Source organism: Acanthopagrus latus, chromosome 8 (assembly GCF_904848185.1).
Source record: "Acanthopagrus latus isolate v.2019 chromosome 8, fAcaLat1.1, whole genome shotgun sequence".
In the NCBI taxonomy this organism is placed as follows: Eukaryota; Metazoa; Chordata; class Actinopteri; order Spariformes; family Sparidae; genus Acanthopagrus; species Acanthopagrus latus.
In genome coordinates, this window is record NC_051046.1 from 22832596 (window position 1) to 22851483 (window position 18888).

Here is an 18888-nt window from a genome sequence, read left to right on the forward strand (position 1 = left end):
GTTTAATCATTTCAGAAAGATCAGCTCCAGGATTCAAAAAAAGAAATGCTTTTGCCTGCTCTTATTTTGTTTTAAGAAACTGCAAGTAGAAAAACACTCATCCACATTGATGTGCTGTGCTGTTTTGGAATTACGCTGCTTCATTGCCACCCAAATCTACTGATTATAGCTCTGTAGCATTTGTAGTAAAGAATGACACCCCACAATTTAAAGTAAATTACTGCTCATTCACACAGACAAACTCATAGTCTCACACACACAGCTTTGTACAGCTATCCTTGCTCGGACTTAACACTGACTTCCATTCATCTTTACATACTAAACAAGACTCTGACTCTCACCCTCACCTTAACCAATTTACGGTGAGGGGGAAAAAAACACGTGTAAACACACGTACACAAATTCACCACTCGTTAGAAGTATCAATCTGTGTCCCAAACATACGGTCTCATTAAAACACAGTCACGAATCTCTCTAAGAATGAGTGGAACAAATTAAAAAGGTATTCAGCTGATGGTAATTTAAGTGGATGTATCCAACTGCAGCTTTAATATGAAGCCTTGGGTGGAGAATAACATTCAGAAATCTCCGCCTGAACTGGAAAGATATGAAACACAACTCAGAAGAACCACAACTTAAAACAGTCTCTCTCTCTGTCTCTCTTTATATATATTTATTTATATATATATATATATATATATATATATATATATATATATATATATATATATATATATATATATATATATATATATATATATATCTTGTGTCGATTGAGTTGTGTGTCCCACTAAATCTGTCTAAGTGTATCTCATTGCTGACAAGAGCCAGAGATTGAGGGCTGAGGGTGTGTCAAGGATTGCCTCCTATTTACGCTCAGCTGCAGTGGCAGGATTTCCATTTTTGGTCCCATTACCAAATAAACTGCACCATGCTGTTAAAGCTTACATGAGGAAGGAAACACATTAATAGGAAAGGCTAACTTTTTTAAGTGGCTGTTTGGGTAGCCTTAGCTTGAAATTGCACTTTTCATATACCTGCTGCCCTCACTCTAATTTTAGAAACCCAAACATGAAACATATTCTCATACAAAAGAAAGATCATGAAGACAGTAAGCTCATCTCACTTTTGATGGCTGAACTGTGTTAGCATGAACATCATTAGTTTCGATTCCCTGAGTTTTATTTCAGAAGTATGTCCTCATTGTTTTGTTTATCCAATAAAAAATGCATTTATGAAGACATTGAATTTAATATGGTTTGTTCTCCACTCCATCTCCAGACTGAGAAAAACAGCTCATGCAGTTTCTTGTAAAGAAATTCTGTTGTATTTGTGCACAAGTGTTTTATTCATGACACCAGCACTTTGCTCCCTTTCCCACGTTGTACATGACAAATATAATCGGCTTCAGACTCAACCCCTCGTCTCTCCACTGTCCTCTCCAGGAACCACAGTGATGACGATGATGGCGTTTGACGCGGACGACCCCGCCACAGACAACGCTGCACTGCGCTACAACATTGTCAGGCAGTCACCTGACAATCCCTCATCAAACATGTTCTACATTGATGCAGAAAGAGGCGACATCGTCACCGCCATCTCACCTGTGTTACTTGACAGAGAGGTGGGTCGACTTTAAAGACTGTGTGTGTATGTGTGTTTATTTTCAAGGGGCAGTCTGAGTTGATGCTGGACAGGCACTTGTCACTTACATGTGATTAATGCTGCCAGTGAGCAGGGTTAAGAAAGCATGTGTGTGTGTCATATGCAGCCTATGTGTGTGAGTGTCTTTATGAAAGTGAGTGCCGATGCGTTCCAGTGGGCAGGCGCAGAAGCCACAGGAGGGTCTCTCCATTTCTCCGTCTAACCGGAGCGAAACAACGGGATGATTGCTTTTTCAGTAGGGTGACGAATGCCAGAACATCGATTGGCTTTGCTGGTGGAAGAGGAATATTAGCTGTTGTCAGACACTTAGCGCATAGTTTAATTGAGGTGATACACACTCATCCGCCCACTCTGGTGGTGTCCAACAAGCCCGGCTGAAAACCTCCCATCCGGAACTGCTGGAACCACAGCGGCCCTGATGAGCCGCTCCCCGAGCTACAGTAAACTGTTTAATGGAGGCGTAATTGATTAAAAGTACTGTGGAATGAGATGTAATCAATGCGGTGAGCTCTGTTGCTGCTGGGTTTTGTGAAGGGATTGAGAGATTGAATGATTCATAGGATGTATCTTTGTCTGTGTGATAGAAAAGGAAGACTCTTTAAATGTGCAGAGGTGGCAAAATTACAAACATTCTTTACTCAAGTAAAGGTGCAGATACTTGCGTATAAAAAGACCTTCATACTTACTGTGTTAAAGTAAAGAGTATACTGAAGGACATTTCTACTGGCCATTTCTATGCATCGCTAACTGAACCTCAGGACATATTGATAGAATTCAAAGACCATCACATTTTAAGGTAAAATCAATTGTATTTGTCCCAGCTGTTGGTCAGTGCCCCAGAAAGATAGCTGATAATTGAGTCTCATTCCTGAAAGGTAAAATGCTGACATTTTGGAGTGGTAAAGTGCCCTGAGCACAGCAAACATTTTAGAAAATATACATGAGAAAATATAGGGCCTGGTCTCTGCAGATATGAGAAATGAACACACTTTTTCTCCCCATTTGAGTCTCCCTCTCTGTCAGTTTTTTGTCTTGCGCTGAGAGGTTGAAATCTTGTTCTTGTGATACTATGAAGGCAGTGAATACACATAATCAATAGTTTGCAATTCCCTGTGAATGCATTACAACTGAAGTAACAAGCCTGTTTTGAAAAATGTAAGGAGTAGAAAGTGCAGATATTTGAGTTAAGATGTAGGGAGTAAAAGTAGTTGGAAAAATATGTACTCTACTTCTATATCGGTACTAAAGTACAGATCCCTGAATAAGCTACTTTAGTTTTTTTTCTTTCGTTCTCTGAGGTGGACAGTATTAAACATAGTTTGAGTATTAAACATACAGTTTAGCCTCCAAGATATGTCAAAATATAACACTAAATGCGGAGAAAAAACAAAAAGCAGCAGTACTCCTCTACCCGCCTGCAGCTAAGATTTATTACAACCTCTAACTGGTTGGTGTTAGAATGTGCAGTTGAATGCCTTTGAAGAAAGCACGTAGCCAAATTATCAGCCTGTTTGTAGCAGCAATAAATCTCAGAGGAAAAAATAAAAACATATTCTTGCTATCACTTTATTATTCATTGGCAGTATACTCTTAAAGTTATTAGTAAGTCCTTTAAAGTTACAATGACCTGAGACCTCAGTCAACCCCAGAATCCCATTGGTGTCATGTTTGGTTATTTCACTTTCAGCACTGATTTAATGAGCACCTTAGGTGGTGGCTACACATGGTTTATCCTGACAAATTATTTTTAGTTCATATTCATCGGATGGTGTTTGGACAGGGCTGATTGCACATCTGTTCCTGTGCAAAAGATCACATGCAGTGAAGGAAATGTCTTGCTCTCAAATACCATCAAAGCCAAAGAAGTGAAATCCAATTTTTTTTCTTTTCCCCCACTACATAGCCGATAGCTATGACAAATCCATGTGTGTGATACTGGCCCTCTGTGGTGTTAATAAAGCTGCAGATGTGGCCACCCAGAAGCTGTATAAGCTTTGATTGTCTTTATGTTGTATCTACAAGTATCTATCCCTTACACAGATTTAATTTATTAGTGTGCTGGATTTTTCCAAAATATCCCCAGGGATTTTTCAGGGATATTCCAGCCACAGTACAGCATCTGTGTAAAATAAGAAGAAGGACAAAAAAGGAATATAAGTTTGACTTCTTCAAAAGCACAGTCAGTCAGCAGAGCCAGATGGAAGTGCAGAAGGCACAAGTTTTAAACTGTCCTCCTCTAGGTCTGCAGAGATTTAAACCCAGACACTTCAGCACATTCTCGTAAATATGGCTCCAGCATGACACCCATTTATTCCATCTGCCGTCCAGACTATAGTTTTTGAGGACAGCATGTCCAGCATATGTGTGTATTTGTGAGGGAGGGAGGGAGGGAGGGAGAGAGAGTGAGAGAGAGAGAGAAAAAAAAGAGAAAAAGAGAAAGAGAGAGAGAGAGGTTTACTCACTTAAAGGGAAGAAACAGCGAGAGATGGCCAAACTTTTCCTGTTGGAAATTCCTCAGACATAATTCAGGTAGAGCGCTAAGTGTATCTGGATAGACACCTCACCTACCCCAGGGAGGCTGAAAGCAATCCAGAGAAAATTGGACAATCAATTTTGTGACATTGAAATCAGTTAGATTTTTCCACTAGTGCTCTCTCTTTGGCATAGAATTCTGTCTTGATATGCACATTTATTCCACTGCTCTGTGTTTTTCTCCTCACTTTGCTCCCGAGACGTCTCCCCTCACTGTCTTATATTATTCTGACACACGAAGCTGTTGGATCAATGGCAGGCTGTAATTTTTGACGGCTGATATTGCTCTGGGTATGGGGCCATTCTCTTAAGTCTGCAAAGACGGAGAGGTGTTCAAATCTTTACTGGATACAGATTGAAATCTCTCTTAATCATCAGAACGCTGCTAGGAGGAATCAAACGGCTTTACAAAACTGTCCATCTTAAACACATTTCCACTATGGAGCAGAGGCTATGCTGTGAAGCTGCTGCATGCAAACACGTACGCCACGCCCTGGAATTTAGATCTGATTAGTTCTAACAGGGAATAAATTTGACTGGTAATGAGAAAGAAAAGGGTTTGAAGTCTCTCACCAGTGTTAATAAGCCTGTTCTACCCACTTTGGCCTATGTGAAGGCAAGCGTATGGCAGTTTGACAGAGGCAGCCTGTGAGGTGTTACGTTATCTTTCTGAAAGATGGAATGGAATTATGTTTTGTTCCTGTGTCTGATTAAGTACGTGTATCCATGAGTGTGTGTTGGTGATATAACTTGTCTAAGCTTGAAATAATAAATCAGCTTTTCTGAGAGAATATCATCCCAGCTGTTAGCCAGGGAGGAACTTCCATCACAGAGGCTGAAGACATCGTCTTGCTGATCCTGTATAATACGGAAAAATTAAATCCCAGTATATAAGCTGGTTGATTATCAGTCAAACCCTAGTTCCCTCAGTCAACTTTGCTTTCATGCGCCACCTAACATTGTCGCGGTCCGACTGCGGTACATGCGTCTCAGAGGATTGTGAACTGTGACGAGCAGAGATGTGAGTTGGAAAAGAAGCGAGGAGTGCTGGAAGGGGAAAGTACAATTCCTATGTGTCTACAAATTAACAAAGGCTCCTCTGAATGTGCTCAGGTCTACTCCTGTGATGTGATTCATTTGCAGTTATATATACTGTAAACAATAGCTTCTAACAAGCAAAAGGCTTTAAATGAACCAACCCCATTGCCAGACACATTTCAAAAAAGAAGTACCACAACTAAGTTAAAACTTTATTTCTGTTGAAAATGTAATGTAATGTAAAAATGCTTATTTCGGTTCAATTTTTTTTTTTTTTTTCTGTTACATTGCTGTTTTTGTTCTCTAGGTAGATTTAGGCAATAAAGGCACTGGTCTGTGGTCTAGATAATGTTGTTCTGTATTAAATTGGGCACAACTCAGGCCCCAGAAAAGAAGAGATTAAAAAACATAATGACAAGGAAAAAATATAATCATGATCAAAAAACAGAAGCATTTGGAAAATATGAATGTAAAGTAATAATAATAGTTGATACTAAATGGAAAGGTTAGAGAAAGGGGCCAAAGGCAGGTTAAAGTGACAGAAATAAGGCTTAATTAAAGCAATGATAATTTGAAGGGTCAGGGTTGGAGGAAAAAAAGGGCTCAGGATAAGTTAAAGGACAAAATGGTGAGGCTTAGGCAACAAAATCTGAGGAAGGTTGGAGTTAGAAAAAGACAACTGGGGGTTGCACTACAAAAAATATTGTTTAGGCAAAATGAGGTTGAATAAGGTTAAAGTTAGCGAAACAGATCAAGGGCAGATTAGAAATACAAAAAAAGACTTGAACCGTAGTCACTGGCTTGGCTACCTTGTCGCCTCTCAATCCACTGCTATTGCCTTCACCTCCTGACATGAAAGTCAGGTAACAAACATGATGTGAACGTCATTTGACACATTTTGTATACATGTTAATATGGTACGTGACCTATGGCACATACAAATTTGAACAAATCGTCTTTTTGCCGAAATGCTAGTTGCTTAATTCTGGTGTCTAAGGTGAATGAACACGTTTACAACACATGATCTGTGGTCTTTTTATTCACATGCATTTTGATTCATACTGCCATTTTGAGAAATGATGAATACCAATTCAAGAGCACAGAGTCACAGGCTCAGAAAGTTTACCTCAAGGTAGACGAGAAGGGGAGTGTGCTGAGAGGTAATAACGCACACCAAACAAGAAAAATGAAACAGGAGTGCAGAGGTTATTGGCTTGAACTTCATACAGAATATATTTGAAGTCACTGTACAGTGACAGAGTGATCACATTTCCGAGACACGTAGTCAGACATATGGCGGTGCCACACACACAAACACAAATGCGCACACACCAATCATTGTGATCTATTTTAGTTGCTGGAGTGTCCGTGTGCAGGCAGGCTGTAACCAGAGAGGACAGACTGCTAATGGCAGTGTGACTTTCTGACTCTCTAATGCTCTCTGGCCAATCTGGGAGCTGTCACCGCTAAGGATAGCCAATCGATGGAGTCGGCTGACCCCTCCATCCCCTTCCATGTTCTACAAAGGTGAATTACATGGAGATAAAATGGATGTATGTGTGTGTAGAACTGGGATTTTTAAATTCACCAAGCTAGAGCTGGATGTTTCTTTTATTTTCCAGGTTTGTTTGTTTACTCCCCTCTATCTTTGGAGATGTGTTCTTTTTGAATCCATTTTTTTTCTCTTTGGACAGAAAGCACCTCTTAACAACCAGCACTGTAGAACCATATGTCCTTTTTTTTTCTTTTTGTATTTTTGTTTATTTTTTTTGTTTTGTGTTTTAAGCGAAGGTGACTTTCAGATAGAACAGCACTGCTTAGCAATCACTACTGAAAAAGAGAACCAAAGTAACACTAAACACACATAAAGAACACATAAAAAGTTTTAGGCGAAATGGTGCTACACGTAGTCTATGTTGATAAATACCGAAACCCTGCTGTGATTGTACTCACTCATAGATACCAGCCACTTAAACACAGCTGATTTTTTTTTTTCATCAAGATTCGTGCATTATTCCCTGAGAAATAGACTACAGTGTTACAAAAAATAAAAATTAAAAGAAAGAAAAAACCTGTGGGTTTTTGTAATCCAGCTCACAAACCTAACCCTAACCCAACCAACAAACCAAGAGACATATGTGGAAATATAACCTCTTTGGTTGAGGTACTAATTTCTGTTTACCAGATGGATAATAATGTTGGCACATGCAACATCTGTTTGCATATTATTTTTAGCCTGGTGTTTATGAAGCACATATTTTCCTCCTGCCTGCACTGCAAGGGTGTCCACAATTATCCCTGATCTGCAGTACAGTATGTAATGGCATCCGTAAGTAAAGTGACCCGGTGATTGTCTGGCTCGACCTTGGCAGTGTGCTTCCTAACAGTGTTAGGCTGATAAGAAAGCTTATCCTGTCTAATGGCTTATTTGGCTCGGTGGCCAGAGTGGCTACATGCCTGTGCACTGCGATGAATGACAACTGAGGACTCGGGCAGTTTCCACTCTTCAGGCAGACTGCATTCATTTTGTCTGCTTTCAGTGTTGTGATTATTCGCTCTTTTAATGCCCTTCTTTCTCCTTCCTCATCTCGCCTGTTCATTTCGCCGTTTTCTTGCTTATTTTTCATTTGCCGTTATTTTCTCTCTCTTTCACCCTGCCTCACTGTCTATCTGTTCTTTGTTTCTGTCTGCCTCGCCTCCCCTTCGCTGTCAACACTTCACTGTGGACATCCAATTACTCGCAGGTCATAGCATAGTGATTCCATTCAGAGCAGCGGCATTCAGCGCGGGGCCCTCAAACAGCCATTCAAATTACATCCCCGGCTGCCTTCGGAGCTGGCGCACTGCAAAATGTTGTTTTCAAACATTTCTGAGGCCACCACCTAATCTGATCTCCCAAACATAATTGAATGTCAGTCGTCACATAAAGATGCTTTCCTCTCTTCAATTAGCGCCTCGTTTCCACATGTCACAGCAACGAAACAAAGCAGACAGAGAAATATTTACTCCTCCCAGGTAGAGGCAGGGGAGAGTTATTATATTATGTCATTTATATGCAAATAATACAGCACAGGGAACACACTGATAAGATTTCATTACAGCAGATCTGATGTGCACTTCACTTTATAAACTCCCTTTCATTCCCCTATTACGATCTGAAGATTGGAATGGTGCGAGTAGATGAGAGATGCAGAGAGGACAGTGGTAGAAGGCCCTCAGGAGGCCCGGGCCTGGAGTCGGCCTGAGCATGGGCACTAGAGCCTGTGAGATGGCAGACGAGAAGGACGAATGATCAGAGAGCGAGTGAAGTGGCGGTTCGATATCTGCTTCAAGATGCAGCCTCCAGTCAGCAACTTTATTGAGAAGTGAGACTGCGTGGCAGAGTGGAGAACAATTTTTTAGCATCAGTGTAGTGATTTTATGCACAGCAACAACAAAGCAGCCGAAGTGCTTGGTATTCACTGCTGCCGCTGTGCAAGATGTTTTTTTGAAACCATATCTGCAGCCATGAGCTTCAGAGTTGTGTGAAAGTAATTTAAAGATGCAGAAGTGCAATCTGCAAGAACTGAGGGAATGAGAACCTGTACAATGTAGAAGTGAACTTCAGCTAGTGTATAATACAAGCAGTGTGAAATATATTCATAGATCTTTTTTACCTCCCAAACATGGCCCATACAGAATATTTTTTTTTGCTGTACCTGTTATGTCCTGAATGACGTGTGATGCTGTGAAGTTTTGATTTGTATGTGCAGGTAGAGAAGGGAGGAGGGTGTTAGTTGGTTTTCACACCATAGATTTATAGCATTGATTGCTTTCAATGTCCACAATACGTGAAATATGTCTTGCTGATGATCAAACTAATTCTAACTGGTACAGGAGACCATCATGTGAAATCACAGCATGTTACTGATGGATCATTACATTATAAAATGACAGATGAATGTAAATTATATAGCTTTTACATGTACAGTGTTTGATTCTCTCAGGTTTTCTTAAAGGCTCATTACCATATTATATGGATGTATGTTTAACTTGTTAAATATCCTCCAGACTTAGTTTGTAAAAGAAAGACCCAGGGGCACAGCACAGAGGCAGGCAGGCAAAATAACAAAGAAGTGAGCTTTAATAACAAAGCCCAAGTCCAAAATCCGAAATGCAAGCAACTAAAAGGGCAGGTGACAAAAACACTGGCAACGGAAATAAAGGCAACGGAGAATCCACGAACACTACAGACTGATAGAAATCAATGAGAACAAACCAGAAAAGAAAACATACATGGGCCAACAGTGGGTGAAGGAGAATCTTAAATACAATGGTACTAATTGACAAAACATATCCAGGTCTACACAGAAAAGGGGTTAGAAAAAAAGAAAAATATAGGAAGTGGTGAGTAAAACAGCAAATCACAAAACTGAAACTCAGGACCATAACAGACAAGACGAAGACACATAAAGGAACCGTTCCTGATATGTGTTTTCAAAAAGAAAAAGAAGAAGAAAAAAAAAAGGATGATTGATGATGATTTTACTCCGATATATATGAAATGTTACAAAATCATGCTTGAATGTACAGTGTTTAACCCACATTTAAACTATAAGCACAGGAAAAAAAGAAAATCTGTCCTTAGCACACAGATTTGAAAATATGATAAGTACATTATGGCATTATCACAACACAAATGTGTTCTTTACTGGTTAAAACAATATAAATAAAGTAAATATTTCCAGGGAACAGCCCTCTTGATGACATTTCCATTCAGACATTTGATATTTGCCCACAGTAGCAGCAAATCATAAGCTGAACTCGGCTTTTTGGAGTTGAACATAAACAGACACAGCTGTATATTTTTTCCTTTTAATCTGGATGTATCAGTCACTCAGGATTAGAGTGAACAGCATGCTGTGTAGTTAAATTTTGACACTTTGTAGTGCAGCGAGAAGTTCAGAAATCAGATAACACATCCTCACACACAGATGATGGCCTTAACACAAAAAATGAATCGCAGAAAGGAAAGTGAAACACTTGAGTACATTACCAAGAGATCCCATTATAAAGAGTGTTACTGCAGTGTCTCCTTTTCTGATGGCCAGTAGCCAGAGTTCTGGCAGCTGTAATCAATACAGTGTAGTTGGTGTGAACCCAACCACCTCACGCTCTCTTGTTCCTTCACGAAATGAACAAGGTGGATACCGTTCACAGGCATTGATGAAATACAGCACCCCTCCTTTCCCCCTCCATCTCAATCCTTCCTCTCCTCCTCCTCCTGTCTCTCCCTCCTCTATCATGCCTCTGTCCAGTTGCATTAGTGAGGAAATGAGATTCACCCTAATTAATTAGATCTCTGAGTGCTAAAGATGAAGATTACATCCCAATGAAGGTTAGAGGTGTCAATCACAGTTTTTTTTTTTTTTTTTTAGGCTGAGCATTCCTCAAGATAAATTGAGCCCCCTGGGCATTGTGGGTAAAAGTGTGTGTTGTTAATCTTATTTTTTTTCTTCCCCTCCTTGCTTTAATTGAGTCTCACTGACAGTAGTCAATGAAAGCCTGGGACCAGAGTGAACAGCAAGGCAGGGAATTATATTCTCCAGAAGAGCAGACACGAGATGCTCTGTTGGAGGACACGAGTGCGGGAAACTGGAAATGAGAAGGGGAAAAATGTAATCATTAAGACTCTTAAGAGGACGGACTAACGGTGAGGAATAAGATGGGACAAATTTGATAACAGAGGTAAAAACAAAGACTGAACTAGTAGTTGGAGCAAAATTATTCCATATTAAGATAATCTAATAACTTGAAAATATGATGGCTAGGTTGATTTATGAGTTGGGAAATTCTTGATTCACAGTTTAATAATGACCAACCAGATAGACCTGTAAGAGAGTAATTAGGTAGAATGCTGTAGGGGTTTGGTGGTAAACTCAGATAATTTTTCATTTAGTCTGTCTCTATAACACAGGTTAATCTATATAGTTTGCCTAAACATTTAGAATTTACCCAAATCTGACTTCTTTATATTTTTAAGACTACAGAAAGAGGCAAAAATAATTATATTTTGTCTTGTAAGCAAATAAAACAACAGTTAGGTCATCTCTTTTGTGGTGGTTTGTGCAATGACTTTCTGCAGTGACTTTCTGCTGTGTGTGTCCCTGAGTGCTGTAATGACTTTTCTAGCATCCATTATTTATGTCCATGTGGCACAGGGGAAGAGACACTGCAGCAATACAATCTGTTCAAAGTCTAAAACTTGAGAAGTTGACAGATGATGGAAAAGTTCTAAGTGTCAAATAACTCAAACTGTTCTATGATTAGGTCTGAGACAGTGATGTAAAATTTTCACTTTACGCGGCTAAAAATACACAGAAATAGTATATTTTAAAGCTGCACAAATGTCAACACATATCAGTTAGTATAAGGTCTGTGAGCAATGTTGTGTAATGTCTTATGTGCTCATTATTTTAGCCCTTGCCTTGATTCCCTATACTATTCTCCAGGTCCCTTGCTTGAGTTCACAATCTTTTAGTTCTGCTAACAACAAGGTTGGCTAATATCATGGGGCCATTTGGTTTCACTTTGACGGCTGGCTAAATTTAATGATTCTCACGGAAAGCCAACCCCTTTCTGCCATTTCACAGGCACCGTGAGTGATATAGTAAAACTGAACCGTAAGGTTTACCATAAAAGGAAACCCACAATGATAATCTTATGTATTGATACTGCCCCAACAATCATCCAAAAGTGGTGTTAGCCTATTGCCTGCTATATTGAAGATTTTAAAATGCATAAGTTTGCATAACAAATCTAAAGGCAATAGATGCATAATTGTAGGGCAGCTCAAATATTGGCTTACTGGAATTACTATGCTCAGAGGAAAAAAGAAAAAAAAAAACACAAGACCTTTTTAAAATTCAGAAGTAATCTACGAGAGTGGAGAGTTCTGACTTTTCCATTGTCCTAAGGAGGTATTGAAAGGGCAGTGGAGAGAAGGGAGGAGGAAAGGACAGGAGGGTGAGACCTGAGCATAGAGAGATGAACCAGTGTGACGAGCAGGTGGAGGGCGGAATAATTAGGGTGAGAGACAACTGCTCGCTGCTTGGAGGGAAACATCTATGCTAAGTGGAAGTGAGGGCTTCAGTAATGTCAGGGAGGTCCTGGTGACGCTCCGCTGTCATTAGGCTTCGAGAGAGCTCCAACACTCTTAAACCTCCTCTTGATGGCTCTTTCTCTGCCTTCTCTCTTTGTCATCTCCCTCACTCCTTCCCTCACATCACCTTTTTTTTTTTTTTTTTCCCATAGTCATTGACCTGAGGATGAAAAGTATTTGTCAACAGCTCTTACTCTCAAGTGAACCCCCCCCCACACCCCCACCCCACAACAGCCCTTCAGGCGAGAATTAATTTCACCCTGTCTCCATGAGAAAGTGCATTGATTGGAAAAGTTTGTTGTTGTGTGCTCAGTACTTTTTTTATCGTTCCCCTTCCCATGCTACTTTCTCTTTGCTGATGAAATTCGGTGCGGTTCATTGCCTCGGCTAAAGCAGACACAATGCTATTGAGGCCTGTCTCTCTTTAGGTGACCATCTTTAACAGCCTTGGTGTACAGATCCCTCCAAATAGCCATTTGCGCCTCCCCCTTTAATAGAGACATACTAGATCAGCTGTCTGCAGCAAAGATTTGTGGGGCTGGTTTTATTCTGCTGTAAAAGGGGAAATGAGAGGAGGAAGTTGGTGTTGACACAAATTGAGGCATATGTGCGGAGGTCATGCAGTAAGTCCTTTTGTGAGGCCCAGCAGCAGGATCCTGTAAATTGGCTTTTATTTTGTTAAGCCCACTGCCCACTGACTGTCAAATAGGGAGTTAAACGATCTGTCTTGCTACTTTCTGTTTAATCTATTTGTGGCCAGTCTGAGTCAGCATTGGAAGCAAATGCACTCAAACTAACACATCTTCCTGTCCTATTCTCACTGTGCAGAAATACAAAGCGATGCTGGTTTTATTTCCCTGTTTTAAATGTCTGCTTGTTAATTCTTAGCCAGGCTAACCTGAGGCATTCTGAATATTGCCAATTCAGAATCTGTTCAAAGGGCAAGTGAGGCCATAGGCACAGAGCAAGAGAGACTTCATCGAGTCTCTGGAAGCCGGAGATAGGGCATCCTGTGGCTCGGCAAGCTTGTGGAGCTACACAGCAGCCACACTGTGAGAGAGTCACCACAGAAACTTCCTCTGAAGTTTGTTCAGTGAAATGGAGTCAATATTGGACTTTTTTTTTTTTTTTTCTAAACCTGGGGATGTAGGTCTGTATGGAAGCCATAGCCGAGCTGTCAGAGGGCGGCTCCAGGTTTTGGCAGTGGCCTGCATGGATGAATGTATGCCTGATAAGTCCTGTGGCCTCATGGCCACAGAGATAAGAGCGGCATCCTGACAGAGAACAGTGGAACGCAAGTCACTTAAAAACTCACCATGTACAAATTGATGGTCTACCAAAACACACAGACACATAAATACATCATATAATCACACATATGAAAACCTGCAGCGACCTTCCTTCAGATAAGGTTTATGGAGACACATTTTTTTTTTTTTTTTGTTCGCTCACATAATAAATTACAATACTTATTTATTTATTTTTTTTTTTTTTACATTTTACACTCTGGCTATAACTTCCCAGTCAAAATGGCTCCCTGCTGATCAGTGGCACAAAGAAATTCACCAAATTTGAAAAAGAGAATCATCCGATTATTAATTCCACTGAATTAATTTGATTTCAAAGTGAAATTTTAAAGGCTTAAAAATTGGTATGCCAAGTCAGTGATAACATATGATTGCTCCTGACTTAGGGAACAATTACAGGAGCGAGAAGGATGGGGCAATGTCTGCACCTGTCTTATTGAAACCCCGTACAAAGACATGTTTGCTTCCCTTTCAGTAATTGATTATAGCAAAGATTTCCAAAAACTGTGCTGTGTATCGATCTGTGTAGTGCCATTGTATAGAGAAAAGATGCTGTTTGATTAAAAACGATCACTCTCAGACTCTTGAAATAAACATATAAAAGGGAGATGCATAGACAGCTCCAAGTTGAAATACTGTATGCCTCTCGAAAGTATCAATTCTGGCAGGGTTTTACTCTGTGTTTTTTTTTTTTTTTTTTTTTTTTTCTCTCTCTCTCTTGTATGCCTGCCTGTTTTACTGAAGTGGGAGGAGAGGCTCGAGGGGAGTGTGTCTTCAGCGATCAAACAGTGCAGTTTAATTTTGATGTCAAGGATTATGGAGATTTGAACAGATCCTATTCAAAAGCTTACACACTTTTTGTGGATGTTGCGTTGCCCAATTTGACTTTGACATAAATCCTTTAAAGAGAAAAAAGAAACTTGCAACATTTCTTTTTGAAATATAATATACACATGTAGCTGCTGTCTGAGTAATTGTCAACAAATATCGCACTGTCAGTACAGTATGTATGATGTGCTGTGACATCTCTGGAGGCAGTTAACTCCTGCCTGAGGAAGGAAGCAGGCAGATGCTCCACTCCCAAAAAGTCACTGTTACATTAGGCAGCAGGCCTTCTGTGGAAATAAATGCATTAATGCAGACAGATAAGATGGCTGGTTTCTTGGGAAATAATCTTAACAAATAAATGTTAATTGCCATGAACAAGTATACTAAAGTTCACAAATAGAAGGCGTACCACAGAGGACTTTGGACATCAGCTTGAAGAAGTTTGATAGAGAAAATTACAGAAAAGGAATCGTTGTTTCAGTGAAATGTGGAGTGCTCATTATAAAGTTACTAATTGCAACAAATTAAATCAATTTAAGTCATTTTACACAAGATTGTCATTTATCCTTATTCAAGTGAGTGCATGCCAAACAATTTGGCTACTTTCTTTGGAAGTTAATGGTCAAATTAAGCCAGCAGCAGAATATGATGTTGGCCGAAATCCATCTGTTAATAGAAAAGACCATTATTATTGTGTTCAAAGATTAATAACTCATGAGAAAATTATTGTTTTTATTTCCCTGCTCTGTAGGGGCTAATTATTGTTCATGAAATAAGAAGTAGATTAAGGACCCGCAGTATATTTCGGCCCAAAAAATGATCAGCCCAATACTGGGACATTTATGTCATCAGTTACTGGCTGTTTAATTTAATTAGATCGAGCAAATAATCTGAAGCCAGATTGATTTTTTTTTCTTTTTTTACTTTTTAACAGCATGTACATATCCCAGTACATTAGGCTGTGGTATGCAAGCTGGTTTTGCGACCCACCATTAAACACCAAGAAGACTACACTTGGACTCCAAAGCCTAGAGAAGTGTGGAGAGATTTACAGAGGAAGACAGCACAATTGCAACTTGCAAAACATGGTCAACAAGTGTTCAGAGAGGAGGGAAACAAGTATACAAGTTTTAACACAATAAATGTTATTAGAACTGTAGAATAATAAACCATTCATCTTTGCCCACTACATCTGAACCATTTCTACCCTCAGGTTAGCATAAAGTACAGCGAAGGGACTTAATTGTAGATTGATAAATGTGAAATTATATCTTACGGATGACATGCAAAGCAGGTAATTATCGATTCTTGGTGTTGACTGAAATCTCTTCAGGGTACAGTTCTAGATGGTGATTTTACTGGTGATGTTGGATCAGGATGGAAAGCCAATGTGCAACCACAGGCAGAGACTGTAGGAGAGAAAGGGGGGTCCACAGAGCTGTGTCTTGAGGTCGGAGTTCCAAGGGATATGTTTCTGAGTTTAAGTAACTGACATCGGTTCTAGTTTTTTAATATTTACTTTTTTCTTTTTTGGTAATTTAGCTCATTGGCCACAGTGTTAAATTGTTGAAAGGAAAGGAAGCAAGACCAAGGAAAAGGGAAATTCTATTGATTTGGTGCCATAGTGTCTACAATGACACGATGATGCAATCCTTACAAAAGCAGAAAAATAACTTGAGATTTATAACTGACATGATTACTCTTTGTCATCAAAACACTAAGGCGCATCCATTTACCAATCAAGTGTTTTTTTAACTTCTCAGAGTGCCTCTGTTTTTTTTGTAAGACTGCCTCCACACACCATGGATTTTTTGCAAATAAGCTGGACAGTCTCTTTTTCTATCTGTTAGCATCAAGAGTTGAGCTCATTGTGCTTACTTTGCATAATTGACTGAAAGTTCCATGTAGACACATGCTGTTGAAGTGGAGATTCCATCAATATACTGTATGTCATGTAACAGATGAGGAGTTCCTTTGAAAAACCATAGTAATCTCCATTTTGATATATTTTCCCAAAACATGTTTATGTCAGTTATGCACTCCAGTGACTCAATAAAACTGGTGTTGGGTTGTTTTTGAATGATTCTGCTCTTTTTTTAAAAAAAAACCTCTGTCTTGAAAAGAATATTACTTAAATGAGTGTTTTCTTTAGTGAACTCTTCATTTATTTATCATATATGTTAAGAGTATTTTTCAAAGTCAACAATATACTGTCACAAGACAGCCTGAAGATTATCAGCCAAATGATTAACAGTAATAGGGTAGAACTTTTAAAAGTAAAACTAAATGAATCTGAAACCCAATCACTACAAACACTGAAATAGAGATAATACCACCCCAAGTCCAAATCAAATGTTGTCCAGCATGTCAGTTCCTCTCTGTAATGATATCCTCACAAACTGTTTTGGTTGACCCATCACCTAATAAGAACTCAGAATGGAAACTTTGTTTTGCATTAATCATTTTCCAACTTGCATCACCACCCACTCCACTTCTTGTTTGATCCGGAGGAACCCCACAGCTGCAAGCTGCTCAGTGATCCAAGTTTCAGAGTTTAAAGAAAACAATTCTGTAATACTATACTTAGTCTAACAGACATGCAGTTTGTAGTGTCATTACAATGTAATGGAGATGATGGAGAAATCTAAGAAAAGAAAACTGAATCACTTTGATCGTCTTCTTTGTCCCTCATTCTCATCATGGATCACAATCACAGCACTCCACTTAAAGGGTTAAAAACCCAAGGCTGAAGCTATTTTAGGGCAGTGTGATTCTGAATATTGATGAGTCAGATTGCCAGTGGTTGGTGAGAATCAATCCACTTGAAGAATGGAAGTGTCGGAGCTGCTGTGGCTGTGGCCAAGTCGTTGTGCTGCTTCTCAGTAGGGGGACGTGAGAAGCCTTCCTAAACACCTATCTGCCTGCATCTGTATTCCCTGCCTGGCACCCAGCAGATGCTGATGGACCCTCAGAGTTGGGCAGATTTACATACTGGTGAATCCAAACAGGTGCATGTGAAATAAAGCATGGCAGGTCAACAGCTTGTTGTAGACAACGTTGTGGTTGGAGGGACAACCATCAAGGAAATGGACTTCCAACCTCGACTCCGTCCGTCAGATTACAGCATTATGTGTTCGTCCAACAGTATACTGAGCCTGAAACCAATGAAGGCAAGCATTGATTACTGTCCTGTCTGGCGATGTCAGTGTGTGTGTGTGTGTGTGTGTGTGCGTGCACGTGCATCTGCACGCTGCACTTCATCAGAATCAGAGTCATCATTATGCCCCTAGGAGGTGATGCGTGTGTCCTTCACTGTGCAGGCCGAGCAGGATTTGTCCTAACTTGACATGTTTGTGTGTGTCTCAAAGAAAGTAGCTGTTTCATTAGACTCTCAGGAGGGGTCCTGGTCCCATACGGCTTGGCCAGCAAAGACTTGGTGCAAACACAAGCATACAAATTGAGCTCCATTTTTATCCTCACTTCCAGCATTCAAGACCACTAATGTACTCATCGTTTACTTGCCTAATTGCCAGGGAGCTCGATGACTGCTCAGCAAGATTTAAATGGCCTTCTATTTGGCAATTTTTCCCCTGAATTAAAAATCTTACTGTGCAAAATTAGTATAGTGGATTTCACTGTGCTGCCTAGAGCAAACAGGAGTGGAATAAATGTGTCTTTTTATGCCTCCGCGCTACCAATAGCCGTGGCCAGAGATATGACGTTTTGGTCAGAGGGAATGTCACAAAGATAAACATATTAGAATTTGGTGATCATAGGTCAAAGGTCAGGGTCACTGTGACCTCACATAACACATTTTTTGACCATAACTCAAGAATTAAAAGGTAACAGTGATTTGTCATTCTACAACACCAGGGTCATGAAACAAAACGTAGGTCAATCTTGGTTGCCCACCTTCAAACTGCATTGATTGTAGAGATCTTTTGTGCTGCCAGGTTGAAGCATCCACATTATAAATCTTTTTATTTATTTGTTCGTTCCATTTTCTGTCCCAGCAAAGCAACAAAGCAGTAGTCCAACACAAGCTTCATGGTTTTGCTGATATTGAACTTCTGGTGATTGTCGCTGCACCATGTGATTAAGCTTTCTATCAGTCCTCTGTACTCCACTGTAAAAAATATGTGAAGACAGCATGTTCCTCACTGGGAATTATTCACTGGAATCAAACATGTCAGTGTAGTGATAACTTCCATTTTGCTCAGAACTGCAGTTAAAGGTTTTTATGAACCTTTGAAGTCTTCACTACACGTATAACATGAGTCTGAACAGAGGTGGATGTAAAAATTGCAGCTTGGTTGGTTTAATCACTATGATGCTGTCTTTCCCATAAAATAAACTTACAGCTGCATAGAAGGTGTT

At 39.8% G+C, this 18888-nt stretch overlaps 1 protein-coding gene across 2 annotated transcripts in view; it reads left to right on the forward strand.

The window, feature by feature from the left end:
* The window catches only part of cdh13 (cadherin 13, H-cadherin (heart)), a 393409-nt gene that overhangs the window by 217529 nt on the left and 156992 nt on the right, over window positions 1–18888 (forward strand). For both annotated transcript variants that reach the window (XM_037107511.1, XM_037107512.1), the window contains exon 8: window positions 1446–1624. In XM_037107511.1, the coding sequence (XP_036963406.1) occupies window positions 1446–1624 (179 nt within the window). The remainder of the gene's footprint in view (window positions 1–1445; window positions 1625–18888) is intronic.